The sequence below is a fragment of the Crassostrea angulata genome, chromosome 2 (assembly GCF_025612915.1).
Source record: "Crassostrea angulata isolate pt1a10 chromosome 2, ASM2561291v2, whole genome shotgun sequence".
Lineage (NCBI taxonomy): Eukaryota > Metazoa > Mollusca > Bivalvia > Ostreida > Ostreidae > Magallana > Magallana angulata.
Genome location: NC_069112.1, coordinates 75,738,451 through 75,757,056, shown reverse-complemented (window position 1 = coordinate 75,757,056; position 18,606 = coordinate 75,738,451). Strand labels below are relative to the sequence as shown.

The 18,606-nt window shown below is 33.4% G+C and overlaps 1 protein-coding gene across 1 annotated transcript; it reads left to right on the top strand.

The window, feature by feature from the left end:
• Positions 1-9,439: 9,439 nt before the first annotated feature.
• Positions 9,440-17,271, top strand: LOC128171536 (uncharacterized). The gene is made up of 2 exons (XM_052837314.1): positions 9,440-9,893; positions 16,038-17,271. The coding sequence occupies exons 1-2, from the start codon at positions 9,753-9,755 to the stop codon at positions 16,857-16,859; spliced, it is 963 nt and encodes a 320-aa protein (XP_052693274.1). The 5' UTR covers positions 9,440-9,752; the 3' UTR covers positions 16,860-17,271.
• Positions 17,272-18,606: the final 1,335 nt, after the last annotated feature.

Genomic DNA, 18,606 nt, shown 5'->3' with positions numbered 1-18,606 from the left:
CATCAGTTTCTGAGAAGACTTTTTTTCTATTTATTCCTTTGTAAAAACTCGACCGCCCGTTGTGCCTCACCTTATCCCCAAAGATCATGATTTGAACAAATTTAAACCTAAGCTACCTAGGATGCTTTCAAACAATTTTTGTTTTTCTGGCCAAATAGGTTTTGAGAAGAAAAGTTTGTAAATATAGCAGCAAATTTTCTATGATTTTTATTTATATCCCCTTGAAAGAATGTGTTGACTTTCATTTTAACAAAACTTTACCTAATGATGCTTTGTGTCATGTTTGGTTAAAATCGGTCTAGTGGTTCTAGAGGTGAAGATGAATTATTATGAAGTTTGAATTACAAACGGATAGAGTTTCAGTTCAGATGAGCTATAGGACAAGTGGGCCATGGGCCACATCGCTCACCTGAGGAACAATGGGTATGATAAAATCAGCTTAATGGACTCATAATACAAACTATCTGCACAAAGTACAATAAAACATGTAGATCCTTTATGAATAAAATCCCTATTCTTATATTTATAATCATTAATCCCTTTTCTAACAGGATAATTTTACAGTCATATCACATGCTGAGTATTGCAGTTCTCCAAAAGATCCTTAATTATTGTTTATATATGGGATATAAACCTACATCAAACTCTGAACCATCTTGTGAGGCCAAAGAATTGTCCTGGGGCCAAAGTCTTAACAATAATAATGAATCATCTGGCTGATTAGTTTCTGAGAAGAAGATTAATAAAGATTTACTCTACATATTTCTTTGTGACGAACCTTTCTCCCGAGGGTGTCATTATTTTCACAACTTTAAATCTACATCACCTGAGGATGCTACCACGCAAATTTCAGCTTTCCGGACAGATTAGTTTCTGAAAAGATTTTTAAAATGTTTAATCAATATATTCCTATGTAAAACATCACCCCCCCCCCCATTGTAGCCCCACCCTACCCTGGGGGTCCTGATTTTTACAACTTTGAATCTACATCACCTGAGGATGTTTCCACACAAGTGTCAGCTTTCCTGACTGATTGGTTTCTGAGAAGAAGATTTCTAAAGATTTGTTCTATATATTCCTATGTAAAACTTCGACCCTATATTGTGGCCTCACCCTACCCCGGTGGTCATGATTTTCACAACTTTGAATCTACACACTACCTGAGGTTGCTTTCACACAAATTTCAGCTTTCCTGACTTAATGGTTCTTGAGAAGAAGATTTTTGAAAATTTTCATTTTTCATTAAATTACAATTGTCTTCCCTTGAAAAAGAGGGTGGCCCTTAATTTGCACAACTTTGAACCCCATTTGCCTAAGGATGATGTGTGTCAAGTTTGGTTGAAACTGGTCTAGTATTTCTTGAGAAGATGTTGAAACTGAACAGTTTACGGACAGACGGACGACAGACAAAATGTGATCAGAAAAGCTCACTTGAGCTTTCAGCTCAGGTGAGCTTGCAAAAGCTGAATAAAACCAGAAAAACTATACCAAACCAAATCTTGTCATGTGAAGTTCCAACACTTAAGCGTTGAGAAATGAGTCAAAAGTTTCAAATTTTATCAATTTAGAACAAACGTACAAATATTTCTGTGTTCTTGTGCATTTATCTGTTTATTAGTTCAAATTCGTGATAAATATTTCTTTCCAGCTCCAGAGACACAATGGTCTGAATTTAGAAAGCAATTTCCAGGATAAGCACATTAGTTTATCCTTTTTAGACCTTATTCTGAAAAAAAATTGCTCTGATGTTGTCCAATTAAATGCTACTTTTTTGAAGACGTAATTGCAGTTACATAATTTATTGAATGGCACAATTTTTGTATTGATTTCTTTATTCTAGTTTAACTTATGAAGTTATTTTTTACTGACACTGGAGTCACCAGATGATGAGGGAAATAAAGTTATTAAGGAAGTACACAAACATGTAGCCACGATAACATATAGTTCGATTTAGGAAATTTAATATTTTGTTCGTTGGAATGAAACCTTAAATCTGACCTCACAATGTGTACCTACATTGCCCAGAAGCTACCATTTTAATAATCTTTCAGTGGATTGTAAAATATCTTTGTCAGTGTTAGACTATAACAAAAAAGTTATTTTTAAAGATATTAAATGCATATATGTGTCCACTGCTATTATTCATAAAACCTTTGCGTAGCTTAAATACATTGCAATTATATTTTCAGTGATAACTAATTGTAAATTCTGGTGTAATATAGTATTATAATTATGTCTGTTAATGACTTTTGAAGACGAAAGTATGCAACAGTTAAAGGTCTCTAGCACGAAATAGCATGATTAAAATTTAAGAAAATGTCATTACCCCGTAAATACAATATTTAATTATTTATATATAATAATCGAGAGTTTTAGACTATCTTGAGTTTATAAAAATAATATTTGACAATTCAAATTGATAAAAACCTTTAATAACGTCAGTATGTGTTACTTTTGATCTTTTTACATGACCTTAAAATTCAATGTGCATAAAGTCTGAACACTATTAATGCTTATATTTAAATTTCAAGCCGTTACTTTAAATGAAACACAAGTTGACTATATTAAAATGACAGAAGGCTAAATTGCACAAAGATCAAATAAACACCATTAAAAAGTAAGTTTCGAAATCACTAAGATATCTTTTGTCTGCGTGGGGAAATAAGTTGTCATAAAAAAAATTTCCTTAAAATAACGGTTTGAAATTAACTTTTGCTCAGAATTATGTCGATACATTGTGTACTTGAGATAAAAAATTCAAGTAACTAATTTCACGAGTGTTTCGTATTACCTTAAAGCGACTTGGACACGATTTTAGATCAAAATGTTATTTCTTATTTTATTTTAGATATAAAAGGATTTACTTGCACAATTTGAATGATTGACCAAAATTTGAATGTTATAATTTAAGTTATAAGAGAGATACAGAGGTAAAAATTCATTGTTAGGTTAACAAAGCTCGAGTTTTATAGTTGTTTACAAATAATGTAAAATATGGAATTACCATTTTTTTGACAAAATAATTCGTAAAAAACAATGCAAACTTGTTCAATGTGTTTATAAAATATATCATCGATCGAAGAAAGCAACATTTGATTGAAACAATTACCAATAAAACACGTATGTAAACAATAACAAGTCTCGAGCTTTGTTTACAAGACAAAAAATTCCAAACTCTGTATCTTGCTTATAACTCAATATCTGACTTTCAAATTTTGATAAAGCATTAAAATTACTTATATTAACCAATCTAAGCATTAAATTTTAAAATTTAAAATTATAAGCTCAAATCGTTTCCAAGTCTGTTTAACATCTTTTGATAATATTCTATCAAAAATATTACATGGATTTTTAACCAACACGTTATTGGGGACCAGGTTTGAAATTATCAATTTTATTTAAAACAAAAAGATTGTTTGAAGACTAATTCATAAAAAAAAAATCTGTTCCACAAAACCAGTTCTGTTTAAGCGTTTTAGCTATTCTTTTCGAAAAAAAATTATATTTCTGAATCATAAAACATTGTAAAATAAAAATAAAACATCAGCTAGCATCTTACAATTAAAACCATACATTATACTTGTGTTGTAACCATGTCAAAATGGATAATATATAAGCTATATTGAACAAAATATATACTTACACAATTACTGATGTTGGTCAGTAGAATAATAGTTATTCCTAGAACAAGAACAGTTGTTTGTTGTTGAGTCACGTTATGTCCGCCGTCACGTTATGTCCGCCGTCACGATATGTCCGCCACTTTTTTGAAAAAATCGTCACGTTTTGTCCGCCATCACGAAATGTCCGCCACTTTTTTGAAAAAATCGTCACGTTATGTCCGCCATCACGAAATGTCCGCCACTTTTTTTTTTACATCGTCACATTATGTCCGCCTCCTTATAAATTTCATTATTTTTACTTTTAATCGCCATTTAAAGTTCGATGTTACGAAATATTTGTCTACCTTAAACATAAATAATCTTTATTTCCGCCGTCACTGAACATATTTGCCAATAATTTTAATCAATAAGAGCGTCACATTATGTCCGCACTGAACATACTCGCCATTAATTTTAATCAACAATAGCGTCACATTATGTCCGCACTGATGAAGGTACACTTAAAAAACTGATCATGTTTTAAAATTAAATTTGTCGGCTTTGTAATGTGTTTATTTTTACTTTAAGATTAAAAGATAAAGGTGAAAATCAATACTACTTCTTATACGCAATGTCATTCCCCATTTAGCATTTAGGATCGAGTCTTTCAGGTAATCCATATCCCTCTAAAATTAATTTTAAAATGATCATGTGAATGAATCAACCAATAGAGAACGTGCTGATTATTGCACCTGGCCGCAGGTAAACACACGCATACACTTTGACCCCTGCTGCGACCCGTGACAGGTTGAAAAGAAGAATGAAGACTATCAGGTAAGTGCCACCTAATTAATATCGTCGTGTGTAAAATAATTAAAACAATTTGTGATTATAAGAGTTTATGTTTTATTAGTAACTTGATATCTTATCTAAGATAAAGCCTCATAAAATTTCAAGCATAATGTGAATGTTTATAAGGCAACGATTTCGTAACGGATCGTGTAACTTCAACTTCACTCAATTTATCTAATTTAAAACATTGTCACAATGCTTGCAATTTATAAAACAGTCTTTCTTTAGACAACTCATGATTAAAAATATGAATATTCACTTATCTTCTAATAGAAGGGATGAATTTAACAATCATTAAGTTATTATAATGTTTAGTCTTCCAAGACGTACGCTTTAATTTTCATTGTCTGGTTTTTCTTAATTTCTGTTTTTAAGTTTTCTTTCATAATTATAGTTTTGTTTTTGTTTTTTTGATTTTTTTTTTCCCGATTGTCCACGTTAATGATAATGTACTAAAATTTTAAGAAAATGCAGATCTAATTGTTTCAAATTTCAATAGATTATTTATATTTGAAGTTTTATATATTATGAAAATTTACTAGTTTAGAAGTGAACGTAATGGCGCTAAAATCATTAAATTTGAGGTACAATTACAATGTCTTTGATTTAAAATAGTGATATTCTCGTGTGTTTGTCGAAATTGGCTTCATTGTTTCAAAATAACAGGTGTTGCAAATATATTGTACACATCCGGTATTGCCCAGTTTTAAAACAAAAGGTGTGAATCTCTGGTGTCTGTTGAAAGTGGCTTCATTGTTCTAAAAACACAGGTGTTGCAAATATATTGTACACATCCCCCTTTTACCTGAAAGGTGGTCTCTCTGTATCGTTTGATGTGATTATGACATCCCCCACCCCACCCCGTCAAACAATGCGCTATCCCATACCAAATTCTACTTGCCAAAAACAATTAAAGATATTGGAAATTTATTTATTTAATTATCAAATGAATTTTTAATACAATGTAAAAAAATGTTGAAAATAATTGTAAGTAATAAATGAAATGTACTGATATTATTAATTAGAGAGACAATTTTACAGGTTGATAAAAATTAAGATTTATAAACGAAAGCCGTAAATTTAAATTAGAAAATAAACTAGAAGTCTTTTCATTCTTCAGTTAAATTTCCACATTTTAAAAGGTATTTTTCTTTAAAAAAAACATTGGAGATGGGGCAAAAATTAGAAGAAATAATGCTTTCGATATGTCAAGAGCCGACCGAGAATATTATATTACATGTAACGTTATGCATCATATATATTCACTTTGCCTTAATTTGTTTTTATGAAGGACGGATAACAGTACCTCCATTGCCCCCCCCCCCCTTTTCATCGAGAAATAAATTTCGTAGTTATTATTTATAATCTAATATTTGACAGACTGGTACAACCCGAAAATAGGTAAATAGATTTTAGGCGCTCAACGGGCATATTCATTGTTAAATATTTGATTAAAATGTAATAAATATAACCTTTTTTTTAAGACATAGAGTTTTAAGCGCCTATTGACATTTTTCCAAATATTTTTAAAAGAGATCTGTTCGTAAAACCATCGTTGTGAGAAATATTTCCACGTCAGTTTAGTTTATGCGTGTGTCGAACTTAAGAGTAATTAAATTAATTTGTAAATTGGGATAGGGAAAACACGCATTAGAACCACCTCCACAGCAACCCAAAAAGCAAAATATCTCTTAAGATAGGAAGACCAGTGCACTCTGTATTTATTTTTCAGTTCAACCCTTTCATAAAATAGTTATCGCAAACCTTGCATTGTCCATGTTGTTAACAATAATAAGTTAAATTTATCATCCTTAGAAAAGCCATTCATGATCCGCGCCTGTGATTTGTCGAAGCCATATACATGTACACAATTTATACCGACATTAGGGACAAAAGCCTTCTTTAAAGTTTCCAATTCAAAAACATACTTAAGAATACGGGTTCCAGATATATATTAGCGTTCTTAATAAAAAAATTATTTAGAATTATTCAACTTCAATTCTTTATTCACTCAAGACCAGTTCACTGGTATTTATGGTTCAAAATCAGTATATGCAATTGTACAAAAAAAACAGTCAAGGATCACATGTACAGGAGGAGTAAGAATGATGGAAAAAGTTAAGTTTATACAATACAATAAGTTGTTGAAGTTGGTTTCTGGAAGAACAGACATTGAACATTTTCTTAACAAACCTTGACAAGTTTTTTTTTTTTATATTTTCTACATTAAAAGTATTAACGAGCTCGCTTAATTTTATAACATTTGGGTTTTCATGATATATCTTGGACAAAAACATTTTTCTATCATTTACAAAATGTGTACATTCTAAAATAAAATGAAATTCATCCCCAATACTTTTAGAGTCACACATTGTACATTTTCTTAAATTGTTTTCAATATTATGCCATCTACCTGTTACTATGGAGAATCGGTGATTACAAGCATAGGCGTCGGAACCGGGGGGGGGGGGGGGGGCTAGAGGGGCTTAGCCCCCACACTTATTTTTGCAAAGTTATACACAACCATTGGACACATAGCATTATAGGGGGTTGAGCCCCCCTCCCCCCACTACTTTTTCTCGCAGTAAACATAATTATTCACTAATATACCATGAACAGATTGAAATATTGAGAAGTTGGAGTCATAGTGTATATTAGCCCCCCCCCCCCCCCCCCCCCAATGATTATGGGATGAAGGGTTGTTTTGTTTTTTTTTTGCTCGTCAAGATTTCTGAGGATTTGTCCAGTCCCCCCCCCCCCCCCCACTTTCAAATTGTATCCGACGCCACTAACATGTTCGTAATTTTGTAAACGTGATCCATAGATCTGTAGGTAAAATCAACAATTAAATTTTAAAATTCTATAATTAATACATCTTGGTGAGTTATCTACTATACTTCTCCAATCTTGTATAAATTGACTTAAGTCATAAGAATGCAATTTTGACTTAGATCATAAGAATAATATTTTGGCGCAAAATACTTTCATCAACGAGGTCTCAAAATACCTGCCGAAAATTATAAGTACTAAATTTACATCTATCTGAAAACAAATCCGTAGACTAGTGTGTCAATTAACATATTTTGCTTTCCTTTATCGATCTCATTGTATTTTTTTTCAAAATCAAAATCGAATTTAATAATGATTTAGTAATACTTTGATCGCTACCACTTAAAAGTATAATTATTCAACGAGTGCATAATGGACATTTAATTATTTCGGAACAAATTGAGAGAGAGAGAGAGAGAGAATAATTTTTAAAAAATCATAAAAAAAGCTTTGCTTTTAAATCAAACGTTCATTATAAAAACGCCCAAATAATCATTATTAATGCGGAATTTTTCTATTCAAGAATAGTAGTCGTAAAGTGAAATGCCAGTAACGGCTTTTCCAAAAGCTTGCTTTGCCATTCAAGTTACGAGTAAGCCGGATCTATATGAATTTTTATTAATCCTTTTTTTGTTCGAATAAAATAATAGTACAGAATACACCATCCGGATTTGTTGTGAATAACAGCAAAGCATATACCGGTATTTGTACAGTGCAACACGTCAAGCTACATGTATCACTACATGTAATTCGTTGATGTAGGAATTCCGCATTTTTGATACCATAATTATAGGATTCTGCATGGTACAAAAAATTCAGAACACTTACTTAAAGTACTGATAAGATCTGAGGTTGTTGTTTTTTTATTAGATACGTCGTTTACTTAGGGGTTGAGTTCTCAAACTCAGATTGTTGTAAAGTTCAATGTCACCAGTAAAAATTTGCTCTAAACATAAAAAAGTATAACTGAAATGAATAATTATTAACATAATATTCGATATCCTTACTATATTATGCAATTATGTTTGTCTTATATCTATATTTATAATATTTTCTCTTCAGCTTCACCCATTCTGAAAATTCAGGCGAGCCTTGAAGTTTCGGATCACACTTTGTTCTTCGTTTGTTTACCTATGTATGCGTGTACAGCTTTCACAAAAGCTGACAGATCAGGCGAGCCTCTCTGATCACATTTTGATTGTCGTCCCTTATTCTGTTTGTATAACTTCTCTAGTCTGTTATATACATGTACTTTTACATTGAATTTCAGGAGGGTCATGCAACAACCTTTAGATAATATTTGTTTTTGTTTATCATATATATATGTATATATATATATATATATATATATATATATATATATATATATATATATATATATATATATATATATATATATATATTCTCAGTCTCATATTCTCAGTTTTTTCCAAAGCTGACAGTCAGTGACAGATCAAGTAAGCCAATCTGATCGCATTTTGTTTGTCGTCCGTGTGTCTGTGAGTATACATGTAGCTTTCACCTAATTTGTCATGTACATGTACTTTTATTTCAGGAGGGTCACGCATTAACCTTTTGTTATTTTTTCGTGTGTGTTAATCATAAATATGATTTTCAGCTTTTACCAAAACTGACAGATCAGGCGAGCCTTTCTGATCACATTTTGTTTGTCGTCTGTTTGCATGACTTTATAGCTTTCACTCAAGCTGACAGATCTGGCCCCATGGCAATAAAACGTAGACGAGCTCACTTTTGATCTCAGCCTCCCTTTTCCACTATATATTCCTACTGGAAAAGTGAGACTTAGATCGAAACAAATCTCGTTTAAGTTTTATAGCCCCGGGGCCAAGTGAGCCTTTCTGATAACTCTTTGTTTGTCGTCAGTTTAGCTTTCACCTAAGCGGACAGACCAGGTGAGCCTTTCTGATAATATTATGTTTGTCGTCCGTTTGCCTGTCAGTAAAAAAAACTGACAGATCTGGCCCAGGGCCATAAAACGTAGACGGGCTCAATTTTGATCTCAGTCCCCTTATTCCATTATATATTTCTTGTGGAAAAGTGAGATTGAGATAAAAAAAATCCCGTCTAAGTTTCGTGGCCTCGGGTCCATGTGAGCCTTTCTGATCACATTTGGTTTGTTGTCTGTCTGTATAGCTTTCACCTAAGCTAACGGATCAGGTGAGCCTTTCTGATCACATTTTGTTTGTCGTCTGTTTGTCTATCTGTATAATTTTACTCCAGTTAACAGATCAGGTCAGCCTTTTCTAATTCTATTATGTTTGTCGTCAATTTGTCTGTCTATACTGTATAACTTCTCTTGTCTGCTATATACATGTACGTTTACTTTTATTTCACGAGGGTCATTGAATGACCTTTTGCTATCAGTCGGTGTTCGTTGTCGTCCCTATGGTTTTAACCTAATTCTAACAGAATTTGCTTCAGTTAATTATTTTTCTAAATGGCCTTTTTATGCTTTATTTATGTCTTATTTCTTGTTTTGTAGTCTACTTTTGCTATTTAGCATTGCTTCCTTTTGGTGGAAGACCTCAGGAGCGCCAGTCGAGAAGACGATTCGACCAATATCGGACGAAAGATATCGCCTCATTTACGGTAACATTAACATGCATGATATACTAATACAACATGTATTCTGCTAAGACACGAACACTGAATGGTTAATCTCAAGATATTATCGATCATAAGATGCGGGCACAGTTCTATAAACAAGATTATTAATTCGATACTCCGATGCGCCACGAGTTACATTGCGATATCTCGTGTGATAACACGAAGACAATGTTGCGATAGCACAATGATGATGTTGCGATGGGACATTGGTATGATTCCTATCAGTTTGTCACTTCATTAACAAATTAAGTAATTTAGTATGCTTTTCTAAGGTTACATGTATAAAGCATAAGCAGACTATACCGATGTTGTATACGAGATCGATCGCGCAAACGATCTTACTATCGTCAGTCCGACGAGCTACTGAGTACACTTTTACATTACATTGTGTATTTTTATGCATGTTAATGTTAGGATATAACCAACATATTGCTAAGATCCTTAGATATCCAGAAATATTCCGATTACCGGTACATAGTTTAATGAAATTAATTCTATCAATATAATATTTCAGAACATAATTTTCAAATTAAGTTTAAAAAAACAAACAATAATGCATAAAATCGACCTCCTTCAGCACTTCCGTACTTGTCTTTCTTCTCTTTTGACTAAAATTATGAAGACATCTTATTACGAGGGATTACAATGGCGGCTGTTTACACTTGTATATAGTGAGGCCAGTGAAGACTGATTTTCATGCTAGTTCCGATACGTTAGAAAAATCAAAATTATCCTTTTATAATTACATTTTAAATATTTTTGTACGTAATTTTTATTGAAAATCATTCATGAGACAATAGCACATAAATCGTGTCTCAGGTTAAACTACTTTAACGTCACAATTGTTAAACGTCGAAAACAGCAAAATCCCATTATAGCCTGAATAATGGAAGACGAAATGTTCAGATTTTACGTAGGAACATATTTCAATCATAAATATATCAGCTACATGTAGTTATACGACTTCAGAGATAATATGAAAATAAAAATGAATGAATAATTTTTTGTGGAGTTCTAAAACGATGGATTGAGACGAAATTGGTATATTTCCAATATTTTTTTATCGTTTCCATCTATTTAATTGTGTAGAGCAATTAGCAACTCGGCGGACCCTGGTCACTCCAGATGAATTAATTAAGCCCCGTTTTAGACAACCCTCGTACTTAATCGTTATAACGGTCGAGATAATATGTCGTACATGTACGTACGAGATAAAAAGTAGTACGTACGAGATAGTAAGTGATTACTACGACATAGAATAAGTTTTACAAACGACATAAACTATGTTGAACGTACCTGTACATGTATAAGATACAAAGCGAGATAATAGAGCGGTAGTTTGTACGAGATAGTATGTGATTACTACGACATAAAATAAGTTTTACAAACGACATAATTATGTCGAACGTACCTGTACATGTATAAGATACAAAGCGAGATAATAGAGTGGTTAAGCATTTCAACGAGTACGTGTGACTAGGGAAATCCTCTAATTTTATGTGTATTAGGTCATAATTTCTGCATATTGTTGTACAAGTTGTACAAAACGTGTAGAATGAAAAGTTCATGTAGGTGAAAACGTGTAGCATATTTTGATAAAACTATAGACTATAATATAAGTGTACATCAGACGTTATTTATGTAAAGCAGATACATGTATTAATTAAGGACGATTATGTCTTTGGTTTTATCAAATTTATAGAATTATTTCATAAACAAAGAGTAGAAAATGGAACATGTTAAAAATGTTGAATCAAATTATTTTACACGTACGCGAACAGTTATGTAACATAATATAATATGTCGTACAAAATGATAAGTCACATACTGTTGTAACGAAACAAATTCCTACATACGAGATAACATTTCGTAATAATGAAATACTAGTCGTAATAACGAAAAAAATATCGCACCTTCGAGATTCTCAATCATAGCTAGTGTCTAAGTCGTTATTCGCAATGATATACCGTACGTACAAAATATTAAATTTCACTGTAATGACGAAGTACTATGCCGTACGTACGGGATAACATGTCGTATATATATATATATATATATATATATATATATATATATATATATATATATATATATATATATATATATATAAACGAAGGACTAAATCGTAATAACAAAAATTAGGTCATGAAATAATGAGTCGTGTAATGAAATAGCGAAATAATATGTAGTATGTAAAAGATAACATGTAGTTATAAGCAGATATGAAGTCGTCATCAGGAGATTGTATCTCGTGCGTTCGAGATACTCAGTCAAATTAACGATATGTCAGTCGTACACTGTAATAACGAAGAAATACGTTTTTGATAACATGTCGTAAAAACGAGATACTTCGTCGTCAAAACAAGTTAATATCTCGTACGTTCGAAATACTCAGTCCGATAAACATGATACTTAATCGGAATAACGAAAAATATGTCATGCCTACAAAATGATAAGTCGAAATGAAATAATGAGTCGTGCAGTGTAATAACGAAATAATTGTTTGTATGCACGAGAATACATGTAGCCATAAGCAGATATGAAGTCGTTATATCGAGATATTATGTCGAATATTCGAAATACTCAGTCGAAATAACGAAAAATATGTCATATATACAAGTATTAAGTCGTACACTGTGATAACGAAGTAATATGTCGTACGTTCGAGATAATATGTCGTAATAACGAGATACTCTGTCCGATAAACAAGATACTAAATCTGAATGTCGAAAAATGTGTCATGCCTACAAAACGATACTTTATCATGAAATAATGAGCCGTGCAGTGTAATAACGAAATAATTGTTTTATGTACGCGATAACATGTAGTCATAAGCAGTTATGAAGTCGTTATAAGGAGATATTATGTCGTACATTCGAAATACTCAGTCGAAATAACGAAAAATACAGTTGTATGTAATACGTACAAATAAGTTGAACACAATAATTTTAACTTATTACGAGATAATGATACAGTTGTAATACATATGAGAAAATATGTCGGACGTCGGATGTACGAGATATGTATACATACACATACAGAAATGTACATGACTTTGTGCTAAGTATACATGCCTTTGTGTTAAGTGTATTGGAGATTGTATTAAGTGATCGTTTGTTGTTGATATATAATCAAACTAAGCAGCTTTAAACGTTATGATAAAGTCACAACATTCTAAAAAAGATAACATATGCATAGGCGTCAAAACCGACACCCCCCCCCCTTTTCAGTTTGATAGGAATATTTATATTTTTAAGTGGTTTTTTTTAATGTAATATCTCTGCAAATCGAATTTGTATTATACAGTCCAGTAAATTCAAATGACGTATAATTGGGGCGCAAGTGGGGTTTGCTTATTCATATTTAAAATGATATTATGCCACAATTTTAAAATAGTTTTTTCACGTCGGACAAAGATTTTATCAGAAACGTTATCGTTGCAAGCATAATATTATTAATTTTATTATTTTCAGAAAGAAAAAGAAAATTTTTTGAAAGTCGGACAGAACGTTGCGACATATACTTTTTCACAATTTTAGTAATGTCATAGTACAATGCTGCTCCTTTGAGAGAAAAAAGAACTTGTTTAATGTCGGACATAATGTTACAACTAACGCTTGAAACATAACATCCAGTTGGCGGACATCAAGCCACAATTTTTCATAATTATGAGCGCGGTCATAATAAAATTTCTCCATAAGGCGGTGGACATTATGTAACGACTTTTGGTTAGTCTTTCATGTTAAATACTGAAATATGATTGGTTTAAATGCAGTTCATAATCCGTTCTTATACCCTCAGCGTTAGCAACACACTTGGCAACGGGTAACACAACGAATTGTAACATGCGCATGATATATGCGCGTGCAGGTCGTCGTAGAATTCACGTCATTTTTATATAAAAGACTTTAGGGAAACATTTTCTCTAGCATTAAAACATTCAGTAGACCCTATAATAAAATATGGTATTGCACACCACAAGCATCAAACATATATTTCAACAACTCTACACGTGGTTGAACATGAACGATTATTCTGTTCTGCATTTTATCGTTTAATGTAAATAACCGCTAGATGGTGATATGAGACATACATCTTAAAAGGTTTTTATGTTTTAACATAAATCCAAGTAGGATATGATATAAAAACGACCAGTACTTACGTACTTTGAGAATATTATCCGAACACTTGTACTTCCGATCGAAATCTCACACGAACTGATCAAATCTTGGTGAAGTCTCGCTTAATGGTTGACGGTAAAATGGTCTTGAGGTCGAGCGAAATCGGTTTCGCGACAAAACAAGCGTTCGAGGAAAGCAAAGGCGCGGGTTCCAAAAAAATTCGGCATCGTCTTAAATCTGCGTAACACAAAGGAACGTTCAGACGTCTCTGAAATCTCTACCCGAAAAGCAGTCCGTCAATCCAATATTCGACAATGTAGCTCCTCTGAAACCTATTCGTGCGAGTTCGATACAAGAACGCCACCAAATCGACTTAGTTGATATGTCGCGATACACCGAATTTTATGACGGTCAAGAGTACAGGTATATTTTGTCGGTTATAGACGTGTTCAGTCGTTACATATGGCTTCGCCCCCTCCGCTCGAAAGAAAGCACCGAGGTTGCAGACGCGCTCGAGTCCATTTATCAAAGCGAAGGACCGCCAAAAATTATTCAATGCGATAATGGTCGAGAATTTCATGGAACAGTTACCCAATTGGCCGAGGTATTGGGTTGTCAAATTATCAATAGCCGACCGTATTATCCACAAAGTCAAGGTAAAATCGAATCGTCGCATAAATCGTGGAAATCAAAGATTAAGTACGACTTACTTAAAACAATCGATTCGAATTGGGTTCTGGATTTACCAAAATACGCGATGTTACGCAATGAAGAGTATCACTCTTCATTAAAGGCGTCGCCATTTTACGTGTATCACGGCCGGGAATCTAATCGCGTGCGTAAATCTACTCGACTTGGGCCGAGCGTTCCGAATCACGTTTCTAGTCAGCTAAAAAGGCAATCAGCTGTCCGCAACGCAGCCTTATTGGCATCAAACAAACGCGAAAGAACTATGATAAAACACCATTTCAAAAAACATCAAGTTAGTGTGTATAGCGTGGGCGACGACGTGTATGTAAAATCTCGAACGCACAAAAATTACAATAAAGCTAAGCCACGTTTCGAAAGAGGGAAAGTAATCGCTACTAAACACAACGCGTTCTCGTATAAATCAAGTTTTCTAGTGGGGTTTCGCGTTGGATAAACGTTCAAAATATAGCTGCGATTTCGCGTTCCGAAGAATTGTTAAAAAGGCAAAAAGGTCATCGATTAAGATTTAATCCCATGTGCGAATGTATCAACGATGAATGCTCACGAAAGTCGGACCCCAACTGCAAACACAAACTCAGTAAATTTTGTTGCCGCAAAAGCAAAATTTCGTGTTCGCTGCCGTCTCATAATTTCCCTCATATATCGGATTTCTATCTGTCCGAAAACTTAGTTAACCAACTTAAAGGACCGAGCCTTTCGATAACCGATACAGCCCATGACGACTTGGTTCGAAATGCGCTTGAACGCGATTTAGTTCCTGTTGGAAACATTCCTAAAGACGGCAGCTGTCTATTCCATTCTGTTGCACAATCGCTCTCAAGTCAGTTACAAACCGATCTTGGTCAGCAAGATATCCGAAATGTCGTGGTTAATTGGCTTTCCGAAAATCCCGAAACACCAGCCGGCGACCGCTTCTCGCAGTTCATTCCTAACCTAGACTGGGACACCTATTTAGAGGGCATCTTAGGTACCGAATGGGGCGATCACATCTGCATTACAGCCATAGCAAACGCGTTTAACATCGCAATAGGTCCTGTCGAGCGCCCAGTCCGACTTAAATTACATTTTACCTTTCAATCCTCAAAATCGGGAACATCTTTTGCATATTTATTTGGGTCATGAGTTCGAGTTTCATTTTATTAGATTAGAGCCAATAGTAGGCATGCAGTCAGATGTTTTTAATAGTGCAGTTAATGTTCAAAATGTAAATATAACATGTCTTCAAAACAAAAATACAATCTCAAATCACAATATCACAGACAACTGTAGTGATTTTTACAACCATTCTTTTCAGGAAGTTATTCAACCTACAAATTATTCGACTGATTCAGTTCTGAACCTACATTTATCTACAGACGACAGTTCATTTTCTCCTCAAAGCAGCCATCTAGACAGCGCCCCTTGTCACACAGAAGAGGAACACATTGATGCTCGTCTCCTGTCAACGTTAGATTCATCAGCCTCCCCAACAGCCGCCTCAGACAGAAACGATCTCAATTCCACAGATCATGACAGGTTATCCCCTCCAAGCCTTAATATGTCATTTTATATTGATCCGCCTTCTTTAATTCAAATTGCAGATACAGCAATTGGTTCAAATTATGACGAGGAACCTCCGGTGTTATCACCAATTCATTTAAGGTCAATAGTGCGCCCTCCTAAGAAGTTCACACCAAGTGATTATGTCAGGGCACGTAAGCAAATTTTTGCCGAAACGGTAAACCAAAAGCATTTTACTGATTTACCTTTTTTTATTCAGCGCAACATTTTGTCCCTTGTAATCTATAACAATTTCAACATGTTTTTAACTTTAATGAAGGTATCAACACATTTCGAACATCTGCTAGCCACCCTTTATAATTTATGTCCTCAAATTTACTTAAATGAAAATGTTATGTCCATATTGGAAGGTAAATCTGTGTTTCCTGATGGCGTACGACACAACTGGTCTCTTCGTAAGTTAAGCCGAGTGGCGGGTCCTGGGAGTGGAGTAATGATGGAACTGCGTGACGTACTGAGACCAATTTCTTCCCGATGGATAAATGGCTACATCGAGATCCTCGCAACAGCAATCGCCGGATGGTATTATATTGTCGGTTTTAAATTCAAACAGTAAAATTTAATATTCGCGTGTGCAGCGTTAGTAAATGAGCGTCAATTGACGGTGGTATGGCCTATTTTCCCTAAATAGGCTTCCAGTTGGAGCCACCAATCGCGCAAATAACATAACAACAGTAAACATGTGGTATGGCCTGTCTCCTTATGAGCTGGCTTCCAGTTGGAGCCACGTGTCGCGCAAATATAGGACAATATGTAAACAAAATGAATTTATTTATTTATTTATTTATTTATTTATTTATTTAATTATTTATTTATTTATTTATGTATTTATTTATTCCATTATCTTTTTCAATGTAGAAGTAAAGGAAACACTTTCAAAACAAAGCAATGTTGAAAGTGTGTTTTCTCTCTCTCTCTCTCTCTCTCTCTCTCTCTCTCTCTCTCTCTCTCTCTCTGTTTAATCATTTAATAAAAATCAAAGTACTGAAAGTACTGAAAAGCGCTAACCTAGCATGGTTCTAAGAAAATTTACTGTGTGCAAGCGTAGGCGGAAATGAGCCTTATTGAAATTTTAATTTATGTTTAATAAATATCAATTTAAAGTATCGAAGGCCAGATTTCTTTAAATATATGTTACTTTCTGAAAATGATGTGAATTAAAGCTGAACACGACTTGTATATGGATACTTGCCTGAAAAAAGATATGTTAAAATCACGAATTATACCTTTTGAACAGTAATTTATCACAGTTTTTGACATTTTCTTGCAAAGAATCGATTATATTTTTCTATATTTTAGCTTCTGAATACGCACTATATTTTTTCATCACTGCGTAGCATCCCGTGCTGATGTACGTAAGCCCCGCAAACCAATCGTATCTACTCGGCCATTTCCGTCACCCAGATAACTGGTTCCCTATTCCTCTTACCAGTTTAAATGATGTATATTTCTGCTCATAGAGGGCAGTTATTCCTTGCACCGGAAGTAGAAGTCTAACGACAATAAAGCGCTGAGCTATGCTTAGCGCTTTAAAAAGACTCTTAATAGGAGATGCCTCCACGTGGCAAGAGTTGGGCAACAGTTTAATCTGGCAGAAATCTCCTGATATTATTACTTGACTTGTGCATGTACTAGCAAGGTAAAGTGAGTTGATTTCCAGACCATACCCGTAATTTTTATTTAGTTTTTTATTCATTGTTTTCCCTCCTATCCAAACATGATTTTGAGTACTATATTTATTTGCTTTTGTCTGGTTACTCAAAATGATTAGATGGTTAAATATTGAAACGCGTATTTTAATGCATACTGAAAATGCCCTTAATGTCATAGATTTCATATTAGAGTCTCTGAAACCTTTCAGAACTGTTCATGTAATCAGTAGTTTTTGATGATGCACATGTCTTTATAATACATTTTCAAAATCGTCATACTGGAAATTCTAACATAGAACCTCTACATTGTAAGTTTTAAATTACCGCTAATTTACGTACGTTATAGTAAATACTTTGACATGCAGATGCGTATAAAATCTACAGAAATATATATATTTTTTTAACATCAAGAAGTAATGAAGAGAACTATAGATGAATGTCTTTTTCCCGGTTAATTATTTTTAAATGTTTGTTACCGAATGCCTGATAACCACAAATTTCCTAAGCATCTCTGAACTTAAGATATAATCATATTCTAAAATTAAAAAAAATAATAAGATAAACAGAGGCGGTATTATGTTCATATTCTTTGTTTACAACTGTAATGTTGACTTTCCTCTACATGTCAGCAATAGTAGACAGTCAAATTAA